We start from the raw sequence: 25,832 nt of genomic DNA on the forward strand, positions 1-25,832 counted from the left end.
AATGGAAGCCAAGCTGGTTACTTGCTGAAGGACACACCCAATGCTAAGCAGAGCTGGGATTAGTACCCGGTCTGGTGCTCAGCCCTGCCTTTAATCAAGCCTTCCTCAGGCGGAGCAGCTGACCTTGTCTTTAGTCACTTAACCACCAGGTCAGGGAGGCCTGTGGCGTGATAAAAGGAAGGCTGTTAAGGGAGGCTCATGCACCGTTTCCAGTTCGGATTCAATTTCTTAAATAGGTGACAAAATACACCTCCAGGGTGGATCATTGGAAGAGGCAGACTCTGTGCACATACTTTTTATCACCATGTCCTCCAGGGGCTTATACCACAGGCTCGCAAAGCACGCAGCTTTCCCAGGCCACTCAGCTTCTAAATCAGGGGTCGGGAACCTTTCTGCCTGAGAGCCATGAACCCCACATATTTTAAAATGTCATTCCTGTGAGAGCCATACAACGACCCAGGTATGTTACACATTAGCCAATAAAAATTTGGTGTTTTCCCGTAGGACAGCTGTAATTGGCTCCAGCCACCCGCAACCATGAACATGAGCAGTAGGAAATGAAGACTGTAATACATGAGAATGTTTTATATTTTTAACGTTATTTTTTTTTATTAAAGATTTGTCTGCGAGCTAGATGCAGCCAACAAAAGAGCCACATCCGGCTCTCCAGCCATAGGTTCCCGGCCCCTGTTCTAAAGGGTTAACCCTCAGCCGGTGCGTGGACAACTGGGGACTCCCACTTCCCCTCATCACCTGTCCACGGACCAGCACCCGTCTCTACCTCACTTGTGACGAAAACCCCTTATTCTGTTTCTCCAGGCTTTCCTCCACCCTTTCCCCTCTTATCTTCCACGCACTGCCCTTCCCTCTGCCGAGAACTCGCTCTCCCATTGTTCCCTTCCTAGCGCACCTCCAAGGAAGTTCTCCCTCTCAGCGGACCTCCCGCTCGCCTTTGTCTCTCTCCACTTCCGGGATCACCGTCCGGAAAAGCAGGGAAAGGTGCTGCGCACGCGCATTAACAGTGTCCCACCGGGCCCATGGGTACAATGGGCTGGTTTGACACTCTCACGCCTTGCTGAAGCCGCGTTGTGAGAAATCCCGCGATACTTGCTTCAGCCAGTCGGTTGCGGGCGACTGATTCTGAATCTGGTCCTTTTTCCGCCCGCGCTGCTGAGGGTCCCGGAGAGTTGGGACCAGCGCCATGACGTCCGCTCTGGAGAACTACATCAACCGTATCCTCTGGCGGCCGCCGCCGGCGCGAGCCGGAGCGGGGCAAGGCCCACGCTTCACTGGAGAGGGTCGGTGCTGCGGGGGCCGGGGCCGGGCCGGCGGGCGTTGGGACTGGCGGCCACTAAGCGGCCCGGTACGGGGCTAAGGAGCCAGCTTCCACCTGTCCCGCCCGGGGCTGGAGCGCGCCGCGGCCCCGGTGGGCCCAAGGCGCCTTTTAATTTTAACCTTTCAAAATGTGGTTCTTCTGAACTTGTCCCTGTGTGTAGGAGTCAGCTGTTGATGGATCCTTTACTTCTCCCCTGGGGGCCTGTGCAGTCAAGTTTGGGGCGAGGGGGCAGCCCCAGTGGCGACGGGAGCCGGTAGGTCCCTGTACTCGGTCTCTTCTGGGCTTGGCTCGTGATCGAGGGCAGCAAGCATCGGACGGGTGGTGCACAAACTGAATTTCTGCCCTTTGCCTCTTGGAGCCTCAGCTTCTTTGTTGATAGAATGGAAATAGTGCTGCTTAATGGATCGTCACACGGGGCAGTGACTGAAAAAGGCTCTGTGAAGTCTTCAGGTACTATTTGCATTTTTTTGGTTTGTTTGTTTCCGTTTAAAGTCAGGCCAGAAATGCTTCATTGTTTTCATATCAAGTGTGGGACACAAGTTTAATACTAAAGACTTTTAATGCAAAGGAGATTTCTACCTTGTGACACTTGATTATAGCTTTTCTATTGAATTTCAGAAGCCAAGTCCTGGAAGACATTGTCTTATGACACTTTCAATCATTTCAACGTTAACTGAACTCTGAACCATTTTAGAGATGAAGGAACAAGTATAGAAAAGCGGGAGATGACTTGCTCCAAGTGAGAGGCAGTATTTCCTGCTTCTAAGCTGTTTTGAGACAGGTTCCACCTGATCGCATGCAGAAAAGGCTTTTCTTTTGCTGTTTTTACCTTTTCTAATTGCATAATTGCCAGAGGAATTAAGGAAGTTAGAAACTTTAAGTTTTGATGCGAATGTAATGTTTGTGTTGCATAGTTGTCTCTTAATTCTGTCATTTTCCCCCTAGTAATTAAACTACTTTCTTACCAGATTCTAAGTTTTCAGTTTGCATTCCCCAAGCAGTCCTTTCCTTGATTCAGTTATCAGGAACTGTTGCTGTTATTACCTCTGACGGGAGAATGATAGTGGTAAGTATTTGGCATATTCATTCTCTGCTTTCTTGAGGTTTATTGGTTGTGTATTCCTCTGTAGAAGTTCTGATCTCTAATGCCTGTGCACTATAATATCGTATACCTGTATGGTAGATTCCTTGTGATTCAGCTTTTAACCTGAAAGATCACATACAGAAAAGGATGTTCTTTTTCCATTTTTTCCTTTTCTATTTGTGTAATTGTCACAAGGAATTGAAGAAATTAGAAACTTTAATTTTTTGTTGTAAATGTAGTAATTTTTCTTTATTAATATTCCTTTATTATGAAATGTTGAGTGTAAGTTACAAAGCATCTAGGAGCTAGGATGAAAAATAGATTGTGCCCTCAGACAGGGTTCAGTCGAGTCTGCAGATATCTATCTGCCTGTATGTCATATTTATCTTCCTCTTCCATGTTTTCTGTTTCCACTCTTTGATATTCACTACATGAATCATAGAATGTTTTTGAGATTTTGTATATGCATCTTAGAAACTTTTTAAATGATTTTAGATACTACCTATATAATGATGAACATTTAAGGCTTGTATGGTGTTAATATTCTTTGACTATTCTTAGGTTGTATGACTTGTCTTCTGTAAGGACAAATTATGATGATGACCCTACATTTATTCCATCTCATTTGTCTGTTTGTCGCAGTATCCCTTTAATTCCAGAAAAGTCTTGGATTCTCTTCTTGACCTGTACCTTGATTTGAGGAATTTATCCCAGAATTTTTGGCCACTTAATCCCTTCTTCACTTATAATTGATACAGCTGTTTGCTTTCAAAAAAGCTTTAAGACTACTAAACTTCCTCTATTTTTCTAACTGTATCTAATTCATACCATTTAATATTTTGTTTCTTGTTTTCTATTTAATCCTTGTCATTTTTCTCAATGTGTCCTTAAGTGACTGTTACAAAGTGTTAGACTTTGCCATTTATTAAATTAGATTATGTGCCAGGCATTTTACATGCATTATATCTATCATTTAACCTTCAGTATGATTCTGTGAAGAAGAATTATCCCTGTATTCTAGGTTAGGCATCAAGCTCAGAGAAAGCGAGCCACTTTCCCATAGTAACGGGTAATAAGTGGCAGAATCCAAGTTGGGATTTAAATTGAATTTGACTCCAAAGTAAAGTCCAGTTGCCTTCCTTCATTCTTAATCATGTGAACAATTATGTTTTCTTTTAGGCACCTCACTTTATATTTTGTCAAGGACAGTTTTAAATATTTTAATCTTACCTTAACAGTTTGAGAATCCTATCACTATTAACAAATATTTGCAAATAGGTTTTTATTTTGCAAAAGCAAGTTTAAATTTTTCCATTTTTGTTAACAGGATAGATAATGAATTGGAAAATTATTTTAGTTTTATAGAAGAAGGAAAATTATTTAAAAAGCATTTTGAGTACAAAGTTTGGTAGTTATGGATTTCTTTGGCACATGATTCACTTGAGAGAACAGTTATGTTTAAAATAAAGCCAAGAGGCTCTGTACGGGTTTGATTACTGTTTACTAAGTAATATAGTAAGTACTCTGTATTTAGTTTCTTTTCCAAGTTCTAGGTCATCATTTTCTCTTAATTTCAATCCAATTTTATGTATCTTTATTTTCAAAACATGAGACAGTTTAATAGTGAGCTTGAGAGATTTACACAATCAAAACCAATATAAGTTGATGTTTCTTCAAAAACTTGAGTAGTCTGAGTTAATGTGTTCTGCTAGTACCACGTCTTCCTTTATTCAAAATCAGGATTCTTATTTTTTCTTTCTTCTTTTCCAAGTGAGAGGAGGAGAGATAGAGAGACAGACTCCCACATTCACCCCTGACTGGGATCCACCCGGCAACTCCCTTCTGGGGCTGATGCACTGCCCATCTGGGACTGATACTCTGCCTGTCTGGGGCCATGCTCTCAACTGAACTAATTTTAGTGCCTGAGATGGAGGCTCCATGGAGCCATCCTCATAGTCCAGGGCTGATGCGCTGGGACCAGTTGAACCATGACTGCAGGGGTGGGGTGGTCACTTCTGTGTGCCCTGACTGGGAATCAAATCCAAGACTTCCACATGCTAGGCTGATGCTCTACCACTGAGCCAATCAGTCAGGGCATAGGATTCTTCCATAGAACTTTATCTGAGCATTTCTTCAAGGTTTGGTTCTAATTTTTGCAGTCATGTTCATATCCACCTTAGGGAGTGATTAGGAGGATCCAAAAAGTAAATAGATGTGAGGCCATTAAAACAGTTCTGGCAAATATTATGTACTCATTAAGTGTTAGCTGTTAACAACAGTTGAAGTTTGTACTTATTTATGGGACTTATTTGAATCTCTGTCAACGGTAAATTATATTAGCTTTTTCATAGTAGTAGTTATCTGGCTTACAAGCTGTCCTAGCTCCACTACTTGCTACCTATGAAACTGTGAGAGAGTACTTAACCTCCTCCCTATGCCTTAATTTTTCATCTGTGAAGTGGGAATAATTTTATCTACTTCAAAGAGTAAATAAAAAAATAGTTGAGATAATCTGTGCAGGTGTTTAGCACAGGGCCTAGTACTAGTATGGAGCATGAATAATAGTGCCACATTGCTATAAGCTGGTATGTATGCTTACACACCTAAACACGCACACACACGGGAGGGCAAAAGTAGGTTTACAGTTGTATGTGAAACAATTTATTTTTGTATTATATGTTTTTCCATACGAACGACTGTAAACCTACTTTTGCTGAGCCCTATATAGTTTTCCCTTAAATTTTAGTTGTTTTAGTTTGTGTCTTTAGAAAGTTAGCTCCTGGACAGGACTACCTGGGCTTTTATGCGACATTCTTGGAAATACACTGGTACATAGATGTCCTCTGTAACTCTCAACAACTTGGCACACTAGTCAGATGTATGGCATATTTTTTATGTCTTAAAATAAGAGATGTTTTGTGCCAGAAAACTGTTAATTATAAAAAGAAATTCTATTTTACAGTGGACTTATATTTAAATCAGCTACTTCTCTTAGAAGATCCAGCAAGTAAAATTGTTCTGTGGTTAAATTTATACATTCAAGTAAACTAGAATATTTATCGTTTATTCTTGAACTTTTTTTTTTTTTTTTTTACAGGGAACACTGAAAGGTTTTGACCAGACCATTAATTTGATTTTGGATGAAAGCCATGAACGAGTGTTCAGCTCTTCACAAGGAGTAGAACAAGTGGTCCTAGGGTTATACATCGTAAGAGGTGACAATGTGTAAGTCAAATATGTCTTTTTAAAGACATATTAAATGTACTTTAGGTGTACTGCTCTGCTATATGCAGAAGACGTTTTTATCCACTGAGAGTTGCCATATTTTTAGTGGGTAAATGGCCTGGAGAGGATCCAGAAAGGGTCCTGTCATACACCGACCACTTACAGAAGCTTCTTAGAATGTTTTTCTAAAATACCCCTTATTTCAGAGAAGTATAAACATACTTCTACAGTACCAAAGGTAGGATTTGAAATGTCTGCATGAACAATTTTAAATGATTCATGCTCTATAATATAGCTGAATTTATAAACAAGTACTTAGCATAATCGGCATACTTAATCTGTTCTTTGTTTATGCTGTGGCCTCAGTTAATTTGTCCACACTAATAGGACATTTTGAGAAGATATTTTGGTGGTGGCTATTTAGGAAACGTCAGTAGCAGTGTAGAGCAAACTGTTCGGTAGAGCGTTTGGAGGTGGTGGGAATGCTGTTTCTCTGCATTACCCTACTGGCCGTGTATGGCTACTGAGGACTTGGACAGCGGCTGGAGTGACTGAAGAACTGAATTTAAAAATTTTAATTATAATTAATAGTCACTTGTGGCTAGTTACTACTGTATTAGTGCAGTTATAGCAATTAGGGAGCTGTTGAATCACATTTTCTAGTGAGTATCGTACAGAATTAAAGCATGGCTGAAGCGTGGCAAAAGATCTCTGATTATTTGCAGGGACAGGCAAGAGATAGACAATGAAGGGATACTGTTCATTTGAATTGTTTATCTTACGAAAATCATCTTTAAATTATTTGATCTTTAGTAAAAATATTAGGGGTTTATAAAGTATTCTGAAGAAATGACATTGAGGTGCAGAGTTATAAAGTGAGCTGCAAAGAAGAGGAAGGCTGTACAGGTGGGCCCAGTCCCCTGACCAGAACACTGATTCTTTAATGGGGGTTCTATATAATAAGTGATTCTAAGAAGCTTTCTCTCCTGCATTAAAAAATCAAAACAAAACTATTTTTGGACTGCAATTTTAAAAACTTTGCTGTAGACCCAGTAGTATGCTGAAGCCAGCTTCTGCTGGCTCACAAAAGCAAATTGATGCTATCAGTTTTGCAGGCTGGTTGATTGATGTTTTCTTGGTAGCTTGAAATTGGCCATAGTGGGAGTATTTGTACTATGGGTGTCAGTAAGTGCTGTGAACTAGCCTCCCATTTTTTTCTTTAGATGACTGGTTTTAAAACATTTACCAGCACTCCACTGCCTTCCATAAGGATTTCAAGTGGTACTAAATTTTTAAGGGTGCAGTTGAAATCCTTTTTTTTTATATTGAGAAAATTGTGTTTTCCCAGGTTGGTACTTTCTATTATTAGAGAACTGAAGGCTTTATAGAGTTTAAAATGTAATTGGGTAAATTCTGTATTAAGATATTTATTTATAGAATTTACTCTCATTAAAACTAAATTTAAACAACCAATTTTTAGTGAAATAACATTCCATACATGTTTTGTGGTCTGAATGTGTAACAATGACTATCCAGCTAGAAACTCATGACATGTTTATTAATGTTATAGATGTTATGTTTGTATTGAATTAAGGAAAAATTTACTGGCTTTAACTCTAACCAATAATATCAAAAAATCATTTGTTACTTAAGTAGTTGTTACTGCTATTAATTTTGTATATAAAAAACTACTTTTTGATCTTGAATTTAAATTGAGTAAACTGAGAAATCAGGAGAATCATTAACAGATACTATATACCAGTGGTTCTCAAAGTGTGTGCCCTAGAAGATTTCCAGGTGCGCCCTATTCCAGAGAAATATGTGCCTGTTGGGGACCAAAAAACCAACAGGGTTTTTGGAGTTTAGATTTTTGGGGGGATAGAGGTGTGGGGAATTGGCTGTAAGCTGACAGTCTGCCCAACCCCCCACCTCACTTGCCTGACTAGGTTGCAAAAGGCTATTAAGCTGTGGTGCTGGATTGTTTACACTACCCCCCATGTTCCCCGGAAAGACTGGAGGCAAGTTTCTTCTATCCTTTGTTTGGTGTAAAGTTAAGATGCTATGTATGGTGGGGGTTTTCTTCACTCAACACAAGAGTAAAAAGAGAGGAATTCTTTAATGTATTGATGAGGAAATGAGAGTTTGCCTTTCAAATATATGCCCAAACATTGAAGAAATAGCTGGGACACATCAGGCTCATGTTTCTCATAAACACAAGAATGAAAAAATTTAACACATTTGTGCTGGGACCTGCCAAATTTACTAAATCTTACTAAGAATGTATCTATATATATAAAAAGATAACTTGTCGTTTTTTTATTTTTTAACCCCTTTTTTTTACGAATTCTAAAAAGCGTAACTCAAAAAATATAACATAAAATGTTTTTTAATGTCAGAATAAATTTAATTTTGTCATATTTATTTCAATTAATTACCATAAAAGCATGCTTGGACTTTATATTTTTTCTTTAATATTTGACTTAATTATTATAACATATTTCTTAGAAATTTGTATATAGTGCGCCTATATAGAAAGCTTTGTACAGAAACTGATTGTTCTGAGGTGACATATGGAATTTTTATGGTTGTGTACTTGTACAATTTTGACTCCATATTGATTCATTGTAATATGATATGTAAATTATTGGTAGGATTTTAAATGTGCCCTGACTTCAAAAAGTTTGAGAACCACTGCTATACGCCATTGATGGATTTAGTTCATTGAAGTTACTTAAATAATAGATGTTTTTATTTCCTTCTTTTGTAGTGATTTTGTGATTTACTCCCCTCTCCCCAGACTCCCCCAAAATAGTTCCTGGAATTGAAATCATAGAATTGGAAATTTTAGGTTGTTATATAGTGTGTCCATAAAGTCATGGTGCACTTTTGACCGGTCACAGGAAAGCAATAAAAGATTATAGAAATGTGAAATCTGCACAAAATAAAAGGAAAACCCTCCCAGTTGCTGTAGGATGATGTGGCAGCATGTGTGCATACGCAGATGATGACGTAAGACCATGTATACGTGGAGCAGCCTATGGTCATGCCAGTCGAGATGTGAACAGTACAGAGGAAAGTTCAGTGTGTTCTGTGGCTTGCTAAATTCAAATCTGTGACCAAAGTGCAATGTGAATATCGGCACGTTTATAAAGAAGCGCCACCACATAGGAATAACATTACTCGGTGGGATAAGCAGTTGAAGGAAACCGGCAGTTTGGTGGAGAAACCTGTTCTGGTAGGCCATCAATCAGTGATGAGTCTGTAGAGGCTATACAGGATAGCTACCTAAGGAGCCCTAAAAAATCTGTGCATGAGCCCACATCGAACTGCACTGAATAGGTATGAAACTGGGAGAGTTTTCCTTTTATTTGGTGCAGATTTAACATTTCTATTATCTTTTGTTGTTTTCCTGTGACCGGTCAAAAGTGCACCATGACTTTACGGACACACTGTATCTCATCTATCCTATTTGTGTATCTTTTCCCTTTAAAGACTTATGATCCAATCACTATATGAAATATGTCCTTTAATATTGGTTTCTGTAATAACGTTGCCTTCAAATGATTCTTTCTTGAGTTTTGCCACTTGACCTCATGAAAAGTTTTGTTTTCACCATAAGGAGTCCTTTTTACTTTGTCCTCTCAGGTTTATTCAGAAATGAAGATGGTCTGAACTCATTTTTTTCTTCTCTACAAATTGCAGTGCAGTCATTGGAGAAATTGATGAAGAAACAGATTCTGCGCTTGATTTGGGGAATATTCGGGCAGAGCCTCTGAACTCAGTAGCACACTGAAGAGAATTACATATACATTGGACATCTGTAAATCTTTGTACAGAAACTGATTATTCTGAGGTGACATGGAATTTTATGGGTGTGTAATTGTACAATTTTGACTCCGTATTGATTGATTGTAATATGATATGTAAATTAAAATATTTTTACATTTTCTTGAATAAACATTTTTTTGCCTGAATCATAGGTTTGGTAGCTTGATTTTATTTTTCTAATAGTTTAAAAATCTAATGATTATTTTGAGAACTTTTAGAAGATTCAAAAATTGAGGGTTAACAGGGTTGCATGCCTTATAAAAGGTCACATATGTGAATAACGGATCTAATTTACCCAGGCTTTGTGCTCCTTGTATAATACTGCTTCCAGCAGAAAGTGCATTCTCAAAATCTCTGCTCTCAAGTACCTGTCAGAAGCCTGATCGAAAGAAATACTTAGATGATCTAAGGCCAATCCCAAAGCTTCATTGTGGACCACTTCTGTAGTTACCTGAGATACTTTCACTATTCTTGGGCCTCCCTCTTACTGTTGAGGTTCAGTAGCTCTGGGATGCTACGAAATGGCATCTTCTTGCTAAAGAGCAAGTAAGGGAAGTGTGGAATTACTGAAAGAGCACTTGTCATGTCTGATGAGTCCCTAATTGTGCCTCAGAGTCCTTACCTTTTTGAGACAGGGATAATACCTGTCTTATGGAGTTGTGAAAAATAGAATTAGGCTGCATTTAAAACTTGCTATGATTTGGCCCTGGCCGGTTGGCTCAGTGATGGAGCGTTGGCCTGGCGTGTGGAAGTCCCGGGTTTGATTCCCGGCCAGGGCACACAGGAGAGGCACCCATCTGCTTCTCCACCCCTCCCCCTCTCCTTCCTCTCTGTCTCTCTTCCCCTCCCACAGCCAACACTCCATTGGAGCAAAGATGGCCTGGGCGCTGGGGATGGCTCTATGGCCTCTGCCTCAGGCTCTAGAGTGGCTCTGGTCGCAACAGATGGGCAGAGCATCGCCCCCTGGTGGGCGTGCCAGGTGGATCCCGGTCGGGCACATGCGGGAGTCTGTCTGACTGCCTCCCCGTTTCCAGCTTCAGAAAATACAAAAATAAAACAAAAAAATACTTGCTATGATTTGATTTGGGGATATAATTATAGTACTTAGAATAATAACATTTATTATTCTAGGTATTTAAAAGCCAATGTGAAAAAGTGAACAAATGTGGGTCTTGGCACCTTAGTTTATCAGAATCCCACTGGCTGTCATATCTTTGTAAGAGTGGAGTCTATAAATTAGGAGGATTTCAAGCCTCTATCATAATGTATTATATAGTAACAAATATATAATAAGATTACAGTTTTATAACAGTCTATAATTAAATATTTTATTGGATTTATTAGGGTTACATTGGTTAATGAAATCATACAAGTTTTAGGTGTACAATTCTATAATGTATCATCTGTATATTGCATTGTGTGTTCACCACCCCAAGTTATGTCTCCCTCCATCACCATCTTTTCCCCTCCTACCCTTCTCCATCTTCTCCCACCCACTTCTTCCCTCCTGTAATCCCCACAGTGTTGTCTGTATCTGTGGTTTTTTTTTTCCTTTGCTTAATCCTTTTATATACTCTTAATTTATGGAGTTGGAAAAAGAAAACTCAGGAGTCACGTTGAAACGGACCTCTCCATTCCAAGCTTGCATAGCTATAAATACCTTGTCTTATAAATTTACTTTTACTAATTTTAAACTTTATCTTACTAATTTTAGGCTCTTTTTAAAAAAAAAAATTGGCCTGTTGGCTCAGCGGTAGAGCATCAGCCTGACATGTGGATGGATGTCCTGGCTTCAATCCCAGTCAGGGATAAGGACACACAGAAGAAGCACCCATCTGCTTCTCCACCCTTACCCCTCTCCTTTCTCTCCCTCTCGTACTCTCCAGCAGCCATGGCTCCATTGGAGCAAAGTTGGCCTGGGTGCTGAGTATGGCTCCATGGCCTCTGCCTCAGGTGCTAGAATGGCTCCAGTTGCAATGGAGCAATGCCCCTGGTGGGCATGCTGGGTGGATCCTGGTTGAGCACATGCAGGAGTCAGCCTATCTGCCTGTTTCTAACTTCAGAAAAAAAAAAAAATGGGCTGTAATTCTCAGTTTGAAATTATGGGAAGATTTGGTAAAAATTCATTTCTGTTTACATTTAAGAAAAAGGATGTTGCCATGTCAGAGGTATCTCCATCCAGGTTGATCCTGGTCCATTTGGCAACATAGTTTTCTCATTCCACCAGTTGCAAATAAGTTAATTGCAAAGTACTTCATTCTTATTTTCCATCTTGCTTATAGGGATTATTCGTGTGAAATTGAGCCACATGCTTTGATGTGATCTTCATTTCTTTATATAGTGGGGACCTATGTGCCATGGGTGTTGGTCTTTGTGAGTCGATTTTCCCTCCTAGTAATCACTGTTTTTCTATATGTCCACAAACTAAAGCAAACAAACAAACAAATGGATTTTAGGAAATTTGTCAAACTATTAGTGCATATTACGGACTGTGCTCGAAGCTATGGATATGTCAGGGAATAATATTAACAAGCTCTTGTTCTTGTGAAACATAGTTTAGTTCTTTAGTACTAAATCATCTTGACTCAAAGATTTACCATAAGAGGTCATGAGTTATTTTATGAAATTTGTTAGTACTCTAGGATATAACTTGTGGAGCTTGAATTCATTTACAGCAACTAAAAACTGTCTTTTTAAGTTGGATCTAATTTGTACTGGTATTGAATTTTGCCAGCCTTTTTTCTGTTCTGAGACTGCAGAGTCTAGGTTGCACTAGGCAAAGGGTTAAGTACAAACTGGACTTCCCCAGCAGTTCATTGTTAACCAACAGCACACCATTCGTGCCTCCTGGCACCATGTGGAGAATGAAGAAGAAAATAACTCTCCAAGACATCATTTCTTAGATTTAGCATTAAAAAAATTTTAAACAGTCAATTTTTATATTTTGTTATACCTTTTCTTCCATATTTCTGTACATGTTTCTCTTTAAAGCACTTTTATAGATGTACGTCTTGCCAGAAGTGGCAACTCCTTTGCTGCTGCCTTGAATCAGAAAAATCTATTTTGAAAAAGAAGTGAAATGACCTATCACAGCATTTTCACTATTTGTTTGAAGAAAAGTTTTTTAAATTGAGAGCAATTTTCACTTAGAAGATGTGAAGAAATTTCAAAATATAAATGTCTGTCTCAGGAACAATCAATAGAAAAGATACAGTTGTGTTCAGCATATAGGCAGTGAGAAACTTTCCCAAAATACTAAATGGAATATCAATAAGTAAACTTTGCAACATATTGTTGCATTGGAGTGTTTAAATAAAAATTTGAGCATTTCAGCTACGAAATAAAGGGAAATTATAAACCTGTGCAATTGGAAATTCTCTTTTATTTACAAGTACTTTCAATAAGTCTTAGTTTTTAAAAATACTACATTAATACACATTCAAAAAATTGGGGTTTTATAGAAAAAAAATGCATTACCATAGGCTCATCATTGAAACAAAACGTTCAATTTTTGGCATGTTTTTGTAGTTTTAAAAATTTTGTACAGTTTTTTTTTTTTCTCAAAGGGAGTTTACAACTTTGCGTTAAAGAAAACCAGCACAGAGTATGCAGTCTTCATCGTGCCCCTTGCCATACCTTGAGCACATTCAGTGGGGTCTGGCTCCAGACTTGCCCCCGGACTGCCTTTCGCTGTCTCCTTGGGCAGCTTCCTTGCCCATATGGGACCTCAGTCAGTGCAGCCCTTCCCGGTTGTCCCTCCCTCCTGTCATTTGCAGTGTTTCTTAAGTCCTTCCTCTCTTCACCTTTTGGATTGTGAGTTCCATGAGAGCTTGAATTTTTTGCTCATAGTGAGATCCTTATCTATTGTAAAATGCCTGGTGTATAGTAGTTATTCTCCTTGTCAAATACATCATAATATAGCTTATCAGGCACTGCTCCAAGCACTTGACATATGTCATCTTCACCCAGTCTTGCTGAGGGAAGTACTGTTCGTATCCTCGTCATAAAATGAGGTACAGCACAGTGTAATGACTTGTTCCAGGTGACTGGATTACAATAGAAAGCTGAGAGCCGGATGCAGGCCCAGACATTATAGATTTGAACCCACTCTGTCTGACTCCAGGATTTGCCCCATTAACCAATATACCACACAGTTTCCCTCATGAAAAGATGAATGTATATCATCCTTGTAAACTGTTTTATGGTTTAGAGGGAAGATTTTGGTATTATTTCCGTCTTATTTAAACTATTTGCTCATTTAACTACGGTTGTTGAACCCCCAGCTAGTGCCGGGTGGTGTGGAGGAGGTGAAGCGGATCAGAAACACCTGACAATTCTTGACACCAAGTCAACACACATTTAATCTCCACTTTGGTTTAGAGCAGAGGTTTTCAATGGGACAATTTTGTCCCCCAGGGAATATTTGTCAATGTCTGGAGAGAGTTTGGTTGTCAAGACTGAGGAGGAAAAGTGGTAAAAAGCCCACATGCACAGGACAACCCCATAACAAGAATTTACCTGGCTCCAAATGTCAACAGTGCCCAGGCTTAGAAACGCTGATCTAGAGTCTATAAGTATGTATAGGGGAGTAAAGGTGAAAAATAATGTCTTACGTCTTCTGCCCTCAATGAGCACACAAACATTTAGTATTTCTCAACTACGTAATTAATGAGGGTCAGACCATGCGTTCTCTACCCTTATTAGCATAGAGGGAGGGAGTCATAAATTACCTAGAGCAGGTTAGGGAGGGTCAGGGGTGATTTCAAATGAAAAATTACTTTTTGGCTGAACTTGAAAGGCAATTAATATTTCACTGGATCTTGCGATGAAAACTTACTCATAGTGAACGCTAATTCATAAGAGAGGCACAAACGAGACATACAAGAATTGAAGGGAAGGATCATTTGTGGAAGCTTTACCAAGATTAACCCTGGTGGGGAAGAAGGGACTGGAATTAGGTCCCAAAGGTTGGGTGAGATTTTGACAAGGGACATCTAATAAAAACCTAGATGGGATAGAGGAAGAACTTTGTATAGTTTATCATTGGATTTGTGCTGACTAACCATTTGGGGAACATGCATACTCAAACACAGGACATTGTATAGTGCAGGCAAAGTGCAGAAATATTTGACAAGTTTAAATGTCTGCTCATTGTTGTGAATTCTCCCCAAGTATTTAAAAATCCTAGAATACTATCAAATTGTGAGTTGTTTTTTAAGTGTGCTTGGAGCAAGTGGGGTTGAGCAAACCATGTGCCCTGACACAGGTCTGTGCCAGAGGAAGAGTGGGTGCAGTTTTCCGATTTCTTCAACTTTCCTTAATGATACGTTCCTGGATTACCATCATGGAACACAAACTATAAGAACTTGGGCAAGAATCTTAAACTTTTTGCACTTGTTTCCTCATCTAAAGAACTTGTGAAAGTAAATGAGAATGAAACTATTCACCACAGTACCTAATAAGGAGGTGTCGCCTATATAAGTATTAGTTTACCTTCCTTTTACTTTGTGTTGAAAAAACAAAACTGTAACCCACTTCTTTTCTTTTGTCAATTTCCTTACTATTTCAGTTAGGTGCTGACCTTAATTGTAAAGCTCACCATAAACTTGCCTATCACCAAATTTCACATGACACTGGGTATATCATAATATTCCAAGCCTTTACAGAAGTGTTATCATATTATAGTAAATTGGAATACTGTTCAGCAAATATTCACTCACCTCTTCCTCACCCTCTTCCCTATCCTGCTGACTTGGCTTGCCCATGTGACTTCAGGAGTCCCAGTCTGATTTAGTGCAAATCTGAACTCATGCCCAGCTGATACCAGGAACCAAGTGAGGCCTAGCAGAGTTATAGCCAATGCTCATGAATAAGAAATAATTGTTTATTGTTTAAACCACTGAGACTTTGGAATTGTTTACTGTCCCAGCAAAAAGCTGACTAACACAAAAATCATGAAGAGAGGGCCCCAGCACGTAACTCCTGGCCATTTTATTTATACAGTTCCCAGGACAACTCTTCTGCGTCTTCTTGGATTCTACATTCCTCCCCTCTTCTAGCTGTCCCATAGCAGCTCATTGGGACCCTGTCATTGGTCTCTTCTGTTGTGAAGAATTGTTTTTCTTTTGTCAGTGAAACTTGCAAGGGACTTGTCAGCCTCAGAGTGTGTATCTTATGTGCTATATACTTACACAAGTACATTACTGTCAAGAAATCAGGCGTTTCTCCACAGTAATTCTACCAGATGCCAGGAAAAAAGTTTTCATTATGTGTTACGTTAGATGGATTCTTTCATCCTATAATCTTTTCTGACATATAAGTGAATCTTATTCAAGTTTAGGTAATCATTTTCTTGCTTTCAAAGAAATATCTGATATTTCTTCCTAAAGAGTTGTATCAGTTTCTTATTGTTGCCATAACAAATGGCCACAAACACAGTGGCTTAAAACAATACAGATTTTTTTATTTTAGAGTTCTGAAAGTCAGAAGTCCAAGATGGGTCTCACAGGGCTAAAGTCAAGGTGTCAGCAGACTGCATTTCTCTCTGGAGGTGCCTGGGGACGTTCTGTTTCTTTGCCTTTTCTAGCTTCTGGACACTGCCCATACTCCTTGGCTCCTCACTCCCAGAAAGTGAGTTACTCTGACCTCTGTTTCTATCCTCCCCTTTGCACACATAAGGGCCCTTGTACATATACTGGGCCCACCTAGAAAATCTAAAATAATCTCCCAGAGCAAGACCTTAAATCCAATCATTTCCTTCCCCTTTGTATTAATATATATCTTGTAAATAGGTACTTTCTGATAACAGCCATACTAACAGGTGTGAAGTAATATCTCATCAAAGTTTTAATTGCATTTCCCTGATGCTTTGTGATGTTGAGTACATTTTTATGTACTTCTTGGCCATTTGTACGTCTTCTTAAAACTGTCTATTCAGTTCTTCTGCCCATTTTTTAATTGTATTATTATCTTTTTTTGCTCTTGAGTTGTATAAGTTATTTATATAGAATATTAATCCCTTACTAGATATATGATTTGCAAATATGTTGTCCCGTTTTATAGGTTTTCTTTGTATTTTGTTGATTTTTTAAATTTACTACGCAGAAGCTTTTTAGTTTGCTGTAGTCCCACTTGCTTATTGATTTGTCTGAATACTTGAAAAATCAATGTTTCTGACCTATTGTCATTTTATTGAATATGTCCTTTTTCTTTCTTATAAGAGAGATGATTTTAATTTGGTTTAACATATTTGAATTCTGTAATTTCTTGTAGCAATCAACTCTACTCCTAATAATAAATTTATTCTTCCTTGAGCTATCATGTAATTTGAATATGTTTTCTTCATATGGTCATTAATATTTCTTCTTTAGGCATAGTTATCATTTATAAATGATTACACTGTTTTTAAATCTAGAGCATTTTACTCAGAGTTACTTTTGGTACATTTTCGTTTGAATCCTATTTCAATGGTGAATAGTTGTGAATTTTTTGTTTAGTTCTTACAACTAAGGGACATTTTCTGTACATAACTTTTCTCTATTTATTTATTTATTTATTTTTGCTTTGCTTCTGATTCATAAATAATTATATGGTAATAGGAATTTGGATAAGAATTTAAGGTCATTTTAGGATATTTTATTTTTTTTATTTTGTACATGCTTCATTTTTTTTTAAAAAAGCAAAACACACACACAAAAACTGCCTTTATAACAAAATTTATATTTCTATGATTATTTTTTGATCATTCTCCTTGTGTAATTGTTTGCCATCTAGTGGACAATATAAGTACTGCTCTGCTTTGTAAAATTGGGTTCTATGTAGGATACCTAGAGATGGAAACTAATCTGAGATATTTGGGGGCGATGTGTGTTTTACATTAATAAATACTAATTCAGATTATATAGGACAAAAATGTTTAATCTTTCTTTTGTCTTGTTATTATAGGCTGATATTATAGATATTCACGTTTATCATAGCTAAAACATATTGTCCTTATCACAGACATTATTGTTTAGGACCTGAGGATTAAAATAAAATTTATATAGAAGTAAGCAACAATTGTTTAAAGGAGTCTTAACTAGTTAGGTAGAGGAGGGGAGCAGTGGATAGGATAATAATGAGAAAAGCAGGGGTATAATGACTGACAGAGAAAAGGAGAGGGGAACAGAGGCATGGACAGCAGGGGGGATGAGGACCAGCCCAGAGATGGGGGTACCTGAGTAGGCAGAAAAAAGAAGTGGCAAGGAAAAAATGGGAGTATATATGTGAAGAGGCAACCAGACAAAGAATAAATGGGAAATTATATGGGAATTAAAAATACATCCAGGAAAAAGAAAGGTGGAGTTAAAAATAAGTGGAGAGAGAACAGAATTGGGCTTTAGTAGTCTGTGTCAGCTCTCTAAGCACCACCTCTCTGGTTTTGTCTGGAATATTCCAGCAAAGTGCCCCATAGATCATACTTCCTGATTACTATGATCAATATGTAGAGCTTATTACACATGTATGTGTGTTGACATTTTTTATTCTATTTTATATTTTTCATATTTAGAGTTCTCATAGTGCAGGAAATAGTGAGTGGAGCGGAGCTTTTTTCACTAGGAACTATTAGCCTCTGGGATTTTGTTGGAGTATTCAACCAGCAGGGGTACAAGTGCAATCTAGGACACCTGATTGCCTTGAGCAATTAAGGTAATTGAGAGTGCTGGAGAATAACGTTAATCAATGTACACTTTAGATGTCTGTTATTCACAGAGAGAAGTCGGACGTTGCAGTCAACAAATACTTACTGAATTCCCATTATATGTCCAATAAAGTTTTTTCTTTAGTTAATTAGGGAAGCTACAGATTAAACATCTCTTCTTCTTCTTCTTCTTTAAGAAATTATGTTTTAGCTCATATGCATCTCCATGCCTGCGTGATAGGCAGAATTATAAGAGGAACCCCAATGACCCATGCCTTGAGTGTGGATGGAACCTGGGAATTTATGAAATACCATTCTTGTGATTATGTTATCTTAGATGACAAAAGGGAGATTATCTGTTTAGGCCTTATCTGATCATATGAGTCTTTAAATATATGTATATAGAAAGTCAGACAGAGTAAGTCAGAGATGTAAGTATGAGAGACATCTGAAGAGAGGAGAATCCTCCTGCTAACTTTGAAGATGAAGGAGACCATGTGGCAAGAGCTTGCAAGTGGGCTCTAGGAGCTGAGGTCAGCCCCTAACCAAGAACCAGCAAGAAAAATGTGACCTTAGTCTTGTAGACACAAAGCACTGGATTCTTCCCACTCTTATGTGAGTTTGTAAGACAACCCTGAGGACCAGATGAGAATGCAGCTGTGAATATCTTGGTTTGAGACCTAGAGTAGAAAGTGTATAGAGCTATATTATTATAAGGTTTTTATACTACATGTGAAATTATATATTATTGGAAGATATACTATGATAAGGTATGTGTATATGTGTGTGGATTAAATCCAAGAGCAGCCACAAAATTAAAAAAATAAAATAGATATAACCAATAAGTCAACAATAGAGATGAAGTGGAACTTAACTAGTGAAAAAATATAAGCAATTGTTCCAAAAAAAGGTAAGAAAAAAAAGAAAAGCCAAAAATTGGAAATAAATAGAAAACAAGTAACACAAGGTAGATTAAAATTCAAACATATCAGTAATTCATTGAATGTAAATTATCTAAATACTCCTATTAAAATATAGAAAATATAAATAGCAGATTTTGAAAAAGCAAGATTCAAATCTATACTGTCTATGAGACAACCACTTTAAAACAAGAACAAAAGATTATTAAAAATAAAACAAGAGCCTGATCAGGTGGTGGCACAGTGGATAGAGCGTCGGAATGGGATGCAGAGGACTCGGGTTTGAAACCCCAAGGTTGCTGTCTTGAGCCTGGGCTCATCCGGATAGAGCAGAGCTCAACAGTTTGAACTCAAGGTTGCTGGCCTGAGCAAGGGGTCACGAGGTCTGCTGTAGCCCCCCGGTCAAGGCATATATCAGAAAGTCGTCAATGAACAACTCAAGTGCTGCAATGAAGACTTAATGATGCTTCTCATCTCTTTCCCTTCCTATCTGCCCCTCCCTGTCTGTCCCTCTCTCTATATATCTCTGTCTTTGTCACAAAAAAATAAAATAAAACAAGAACTGTTATGCCATATAAACACTAATAAAATGGATTAGTTATATTAATATTAGATAAGGCAGATTCAGAACACTAAATATTACCAAGGAAAAGAAAAACATTGCACAATAATATAGGGTTCATTTAATATAGAAGACATCCAACCCTAAATGAATATGTTTATAGTAACAGCTTACTGTGAAACTGATACTACTAAAAGGAGAGGCAAATCTACAATTACAGTTTCAAACTTCAACACTTCACTCAATAAATTATAAAACAATTAGACAAAAAACATTAGTAAGGATATAGAAACACTATCACCCACTTTGACATAATTGACATTTATATAACACTCCACCTGCAGCAGCAAAAGACTTTTTCTTTTTTTTCCCCAAGTGCATCGAGAACATTCATCTGTATCAACCATGTTCTGGGCCATAATGCAAATCTCAACATATTTACAAAGATTAAAATATTGAAAGTATATTCTTTGATAATAAAACTTGAAATCAATAATAATATGTCTAAAAATCCCTCAATACATGGAAATTAAACAACATACTTCTAATTAACCTGTATGTCAGAAAATATATTGAACTATTCAATAAAAGAAAATAAAAGGAGAATTTATAAAAATTTTGAGATGCTTCTTCTAAAGCAGCTTTAGCAGGACAGCTGGAAAAGTACTTAGAGTGAAAGTTATGTTATTCTTGTTAATATTAAAATAATTATTTCAAATGAATAATATAAGATTTCACCTTAAAAATTAAAAGGAAAAAGCACAAAGAAATCCCAAAGAAAGAAATGAAGAGCAGAAATCAATAAAATAGCATAAAAAATCAGTGAAACTATTGACTGGTTGATTGATTTTAATTATTATTTTAAAAATTTGATTTACTGGGATGGCACTGGTTAACAAAATAATACAAGTCTCAGATGTCCAATTCTACAACACACCTTTTTATACCTTATTGTATGTTTACCCAACCCAAGTCAAGTCTTCATCCATTACCATTTATTCCCCCTTTATCCTCCTTCTCCTGCTGCCCCTCTTTCTCATCACCACACTGTTGTCCCTGTCCATGAGTTTTTTCTTTTTGGGGGGTCCTATTTGATCTATTCCTCCACCTCCCTCACCCAGCCACCCGACCTTCCCCCATCCCTGACAGCTGTCACTTGCACTCTATATGAGTGTCTCTATTTTGCTTGTGCTCATTTTCTTCATTAGAGTGTACATTCAAGTGAAATAATATGAACTTGTCTTTCTCTGACTGGCTTATTTCACTTAGAGTAATGGCTTCCAGGTCCATTTATGCTGCCACAAAAAGTAAAATTTCCTTCTTTTATATCTGTGTAGTATTCTGTTGTATAAATGTACTACAAATTTTTTATTCACTCAATCACTGATGGGCACTTGGGCTGCTTCCAGATCTTAGCTATTTATTGTATATAATGCTGCAATAAACATAGGGGTACATATATTCTTTTGAATTAGTATCTTGGAATTCTTTGGATAAATTCCCAGATGTGGGATTTCTGGATCAAAAGAAGTTTTATTTTTAATTTTTTGAGATAACTCCACACTGCTTTGCATAGTGGCTGCACCAATCTGCATTCCCACCACTGTGCACAATGGTTCCCTTTTCCAATAGCCTCACCAACACTTGTTTGTTGACTTATTGATGATAGCCATTGTGACAGGTGTGAGGTGATATCTTATTGTGGTTTGATTTGCATTTCTGTGATGATTAATGATGCTAAGCATCTTTTCGTATGTCTACTGGCCATCTGTATTGTCTTCTTTGGAGAAATATCTATTCGGTCCTTTGCCCATCTTTTAATTGGATTGTTTGTTCTTTTGGTGTTGAGTTTTTTATGTTCTTTGTAAATTTTGGATATTAATCCCTTATCAGATGTATTATTGGCTAATAAGTTTTCCCAATCACTGGGTTGTCTTTTCATTTTATTGATGGTTTCTTTTGCTGTGAAAAATCTTTTTATTTTGATGTAGTCCCATTTGTTTATTTTTTCTTTTGTTTCCCTTGCCAGAGGAGATAGATAAGAAAAATTATTGCTGTGAGAAATGTCTGAGATTTTACTGCCTATGTTTTCTTCTAGGATTTTTATAATTTCATGTCTAATATTTAAGTCTAATCTATTTTGAGTTTATTCTTGTGTATGATGTAAGAAGATGATTTAGTTGTTTGGTGTTTTTTTTGCAAATACTTGTCAATTTCCCCAACACCATTTATTATTAGATTGTTTTTACCTCATTGTGTTTTCTTCCTTCCTTTGTCAAATATTAATTGACCATAAAGGCTTGGGTTGATTTCTGGGTTCTTTATTCTGTTCCATTGAGCTACATGTCTGTTTTTTATACCTGTACCATGCTGTTTTGGATACTATGACCTTGTAGTATAGCTTGAAATCAGGTAGCATGATTCTTTCATCTTTGTTCTCCTTTCTCAAGATTACTATTTGGTTCTTTTGTGGATCAATATAAATTTTTGAAATTGCTGTTCTAGTTCTCTAAAATATATACATTATTTGATATCTTGATAAGAATTGCATTGAATCTGTAGAATGCTTTGAATAATACGGACATTTTAATGATTTAATTTTTTCTATCCATGAACATGGTATATGCTTCCACTGGTTGGATCTTCTTTAATTTCTTTCTTAAGTGTCTTATGATTTTATGAGTATAGGTCTTTCACATTCTTGGTTAAATTTATTTTTAGGCATTTTATTTATTTATTTTTATTTATTTATTTATTTATTTATTTATTTATTTATTTTGTATTTTTCTGAAGCTGGAAACGGGGAGACAGTCAGACTCCCGCATGTGCCTGACCAGGATCCACCCGGCACGCCCACCAAGGGGCAATGGTCTGCCCCTCAGGGGTGTCGCTCTGCTGCGACCAGAGCCACTCTAGCACCTGAGGCAGAGGCCATGGAGCCATCCCCAGTGCCAGGGACATCTTTGCTCCAATGGAGCCTTGGCTGCGGGAGGGGAAGAGAGAGACAGAGAGGAAGGAGAGGGGGAGGGGTGGAGAAGCAGATGGGCGCTTCTCCTGTGTGCCCTGGCCGGGAATCGAACCCGGGACTCCTGCACACCAGGCCGACGCTCTACCACTGAGCCAACCAGCCAGGGCCTAGGCATTTTATTTTTTTTAAGCAATTTTGGTGGTATTGCTGTTTTGATTTCCCTTTCTGATAAATCATTATTGGAATATAGAAACACAACTGATTTCTGGATATTTCTTTGTATCCTGCTATATTAATAAATTCATTTATCAGTTCTAGAATTGTTTTGGTCGAATATTTAGGGTTCAGTATCACATCATCTGCAAATAATGACAGTTTTACTTCTTCCTTTCCAATTTGGATGCTAAAGAGTGTATACAGATGGCAATAGCACATGAAAAGAGTTTCAACATCATTAAGTAAATGAAAATTAAAACTACAAAGCAATACCACTGTATACCTGTCAAAATGGTACAATTAAATGAGTTAATATCAAATGTTGACGAGGACTCGGAGAAACCAGATCATTCACACATTGCTGATGGGAATACAAAATGATACAGTCACTCAGAAAATGATCTGGCAGTTTCTTTAAATACTAAACATGTAACTACTACACAAATCAGAAATTGCACTCTTGGGCATTTATTCCAGATAAATTAAAACTTATGTTCACACAAAATTCTGTACATTCATGTACATTGCAGCTTTATTTGTAAAAGCCCCAAAATGGAAACAACCTAGATGTTCTACAAAGAGTGAATGGCTAAACCAATTGTTTTATGTCCATGCTATGAAATACTGCTCAAGAGTAAAAGGGAATAAACTGTTGATACACCACAATCTAGGTGAATTTCCAGAGAATTATGCTATGGGAAAAAACCAGTCCCTCAATTTTACCTAAAACATGATTCCATTTAAATCATATTCTTTAGATGCAAAACCACAGAATCAATTGACAGATTAATGGTTGCAAGGACTTAAGGAGGTGGTGGGAGGTGGGAAGGAAGTGAGTGTGGTTATAAAAAGGCCACACAAAATATCTTTGTGATGGTGAAAATGATCTATAGTTTAACCTTACCAATGTCAATACCTTGGTTATTGAATATAGTTTTACATAGATGAAACCAAGGGTTAAATAATATTTCTTTTACTTACAATAATATGCAAAATGACAATAATCTAAAAATAAAAAGTTCAGTTAAAATTATAAACATATAAAAATAATTATTAGATCAAAATGCAGTCTTCTGAAGGTCTGGGTACTTAAAGATAGTTTACTTTTCACATTTAAGATAAATTTTAGAGAGCTTCATCAAACGATTTTACACCCTTTAAACATCCTATTACTATACACAGTTGCAGAGCCAGGCTCTGTTCTATATGTCCAATATTCATATTTCTTCAGAGACATGCAAATTGTTAGTAAAAATAGATTTTTTGACATATTCTTGTAAACAATAGATGGCATCTGAGTTTCACAAATAAAATTAATGATTCTTGCTCTTGTATCAGGAAATAATACTGTATTTTAAAAATTAGTTTAAAGCCTGACCTGTGGTGGCACAGTGGGATAAAGTGTTGACCTGAAACTCTGAGGTCGCCAGTTTGAAACACTAGGCTTGCCTGGTCAAGGCACATATGGGAGTTGATGCTTCCTGCTCCTCCCCCTTCTCTCTCTCTCCCTCTTTTCCTATCTCTCTCTTCTCTCTGAAAAAAAGGTTGAATAAATAAAAAAGTTTAAATCAATTTATATACATAGTACTTTCATAGTTTATGTTTCTAAGAATTGGTTAACTGACTAAAAGAGTACACATTTTTTTTTCAAAATAATTTTTGTTCAAAATAAACATTGGGAATTTTGCTACTTTTTATGAAAAATATCAAAATAACCTGTAGATTTCATAATGCAATTGTATGTCCCTTTGAATACATTATAATTTATACATTGTATGAGGATACTTTTCTCCCAAATCATACTGGAACTTTTACCTAAACTCTAGCAAATTCTAATGCATATCAAATGTTAACTTTTCTTATGTTAGTTAATATTATTTAGAAATGTAGAAAAATCTAATGTAAGTATTCAATATATGATTAATAATAACTTTAATTTTCTAATAAAATTTATATTATTTGGAAAAACTAGCCTTCCAAGTCTGTGAACTTTGACCATTCTTTCCGATCTGATCTTAGGCAACAAAGGTTTTCTTCTCATCCCCCTTTCGGATTTGAAACTTATTCTGGGTTGTTTTAAGCCTGAGGACCACCCTAGGTGAGACTAACCACTTCCTATCTCTTTCAGGTATTTAGCATTTGTTGGCAACTTCTATTCTAGTTTTTTTAAAAAAATGCCGAGAGCCTCTGTATTATTTCTCTAGTTGTAAACTTACATGTATATTCAGAGTTGTTAATTTTTCCCCCTGAAAACCACAGGCTATATTGTTCTGAATTTACTTATATTTTATGTTGTCATTCTTTCATGGTGCCTGTCAGCACATGGTCCTGTGGGGAAGGTCCAGAGGAAAGCCACTCTCCAGCTTTGCCATGCTGTCTGGATCCTGCCTTCACTCTCTATCTCCCAGCCTATAGGATTCAATACCTCAGCCCCGCTCCGTGAGTCATAGAAACAATTCCAGGTTTTCCACAGAGAGACTGGACTGAATTCATGCTCTGCCATTTTTGAGCTTTGAAATCATGATTAAAATTCCAAACCAACTAAGATGCAGTTTCATCTATAACATGATCTAGTGTGAGATGTGAGAATTAATTGAAGGTAAATAATATATGTGTAAACTATCCTACAATAGAAGATTTATTCATTTTTTAAAAATTGATTTTAGAAACAGAAGAAGGGAGAGAGAGAGAGAGAGAGAGAGAGAGAGATCAATTTGTTGTTCCACTTAATTATTGGTTGATCCTTGTCTGTGCCCTGATGGGGATCGAACCTGCAACCTTGGCGTATGGGGAAAATGCTTTAACCTACTGAGCTAGCCATTCAGGGCCTTGTTCATTTTAATTTTTTTTGATGTTCATTATAAAATAAAAATATAAAAGTAAATTTAATATTTTAAATTCAAGCTCTTGTTAGGAGAGTATTAAATAAAAATTTCTAACAATCTCTATCTAGCAGTTGTCAGCTATATAGCAAATTAGGAAAAAATGAAAATGAACAAAAAGGTGAAACTAA

The 25,832-nt window shown here is 37.1% G+C and overlaps 1 protein-coding gene across 1 annotated transcript; it reads left to right on the top strand.

The window, feature by feature from the left end:
- Positions 1-1,035: 1,035 nt before the first annotated feature.
- LSM8 (LSM8 homolog, U6 small nuclear RNA associated) lies at positions 1,036-9,619 on the top strand. The gene is made up of 4 exons (XM_066366145.1): positions 1,036-1,232; positions 2,362-2,402; positions 5,518-5,645; positions 9,348-9,619. Exons 1-4 carry the CDS (start codon positions 1,202-1,204, stop codon positions 9,436-9,438), a joined length of 291 nt encoding a protein of 96 aa, XP_066222242.1. The 5' UTR covers positions 1,036-1,201; the 3' UTR covers positions 9,439-9,619.
- Positions 9,620-25,832: the final 16,213 nt, after the last annotated feature.

The sequence above is a fragment of the Saccopteryx leptura genome, chromosome 2 (assembly GCF_036850995.1).
Source record: "Saccopteryx leptura isolate mSacLep1 chromosome 2, mSacLep1_pri_phased_curated, whole genome shotgun sequence".
NCBI classification, from domain to species: Eukaryota; Metazoa; Chordata; class Mammalia; order Chiroptera; family Emballonuridae; genus Saccopteryx; species Saccopteryx leptura.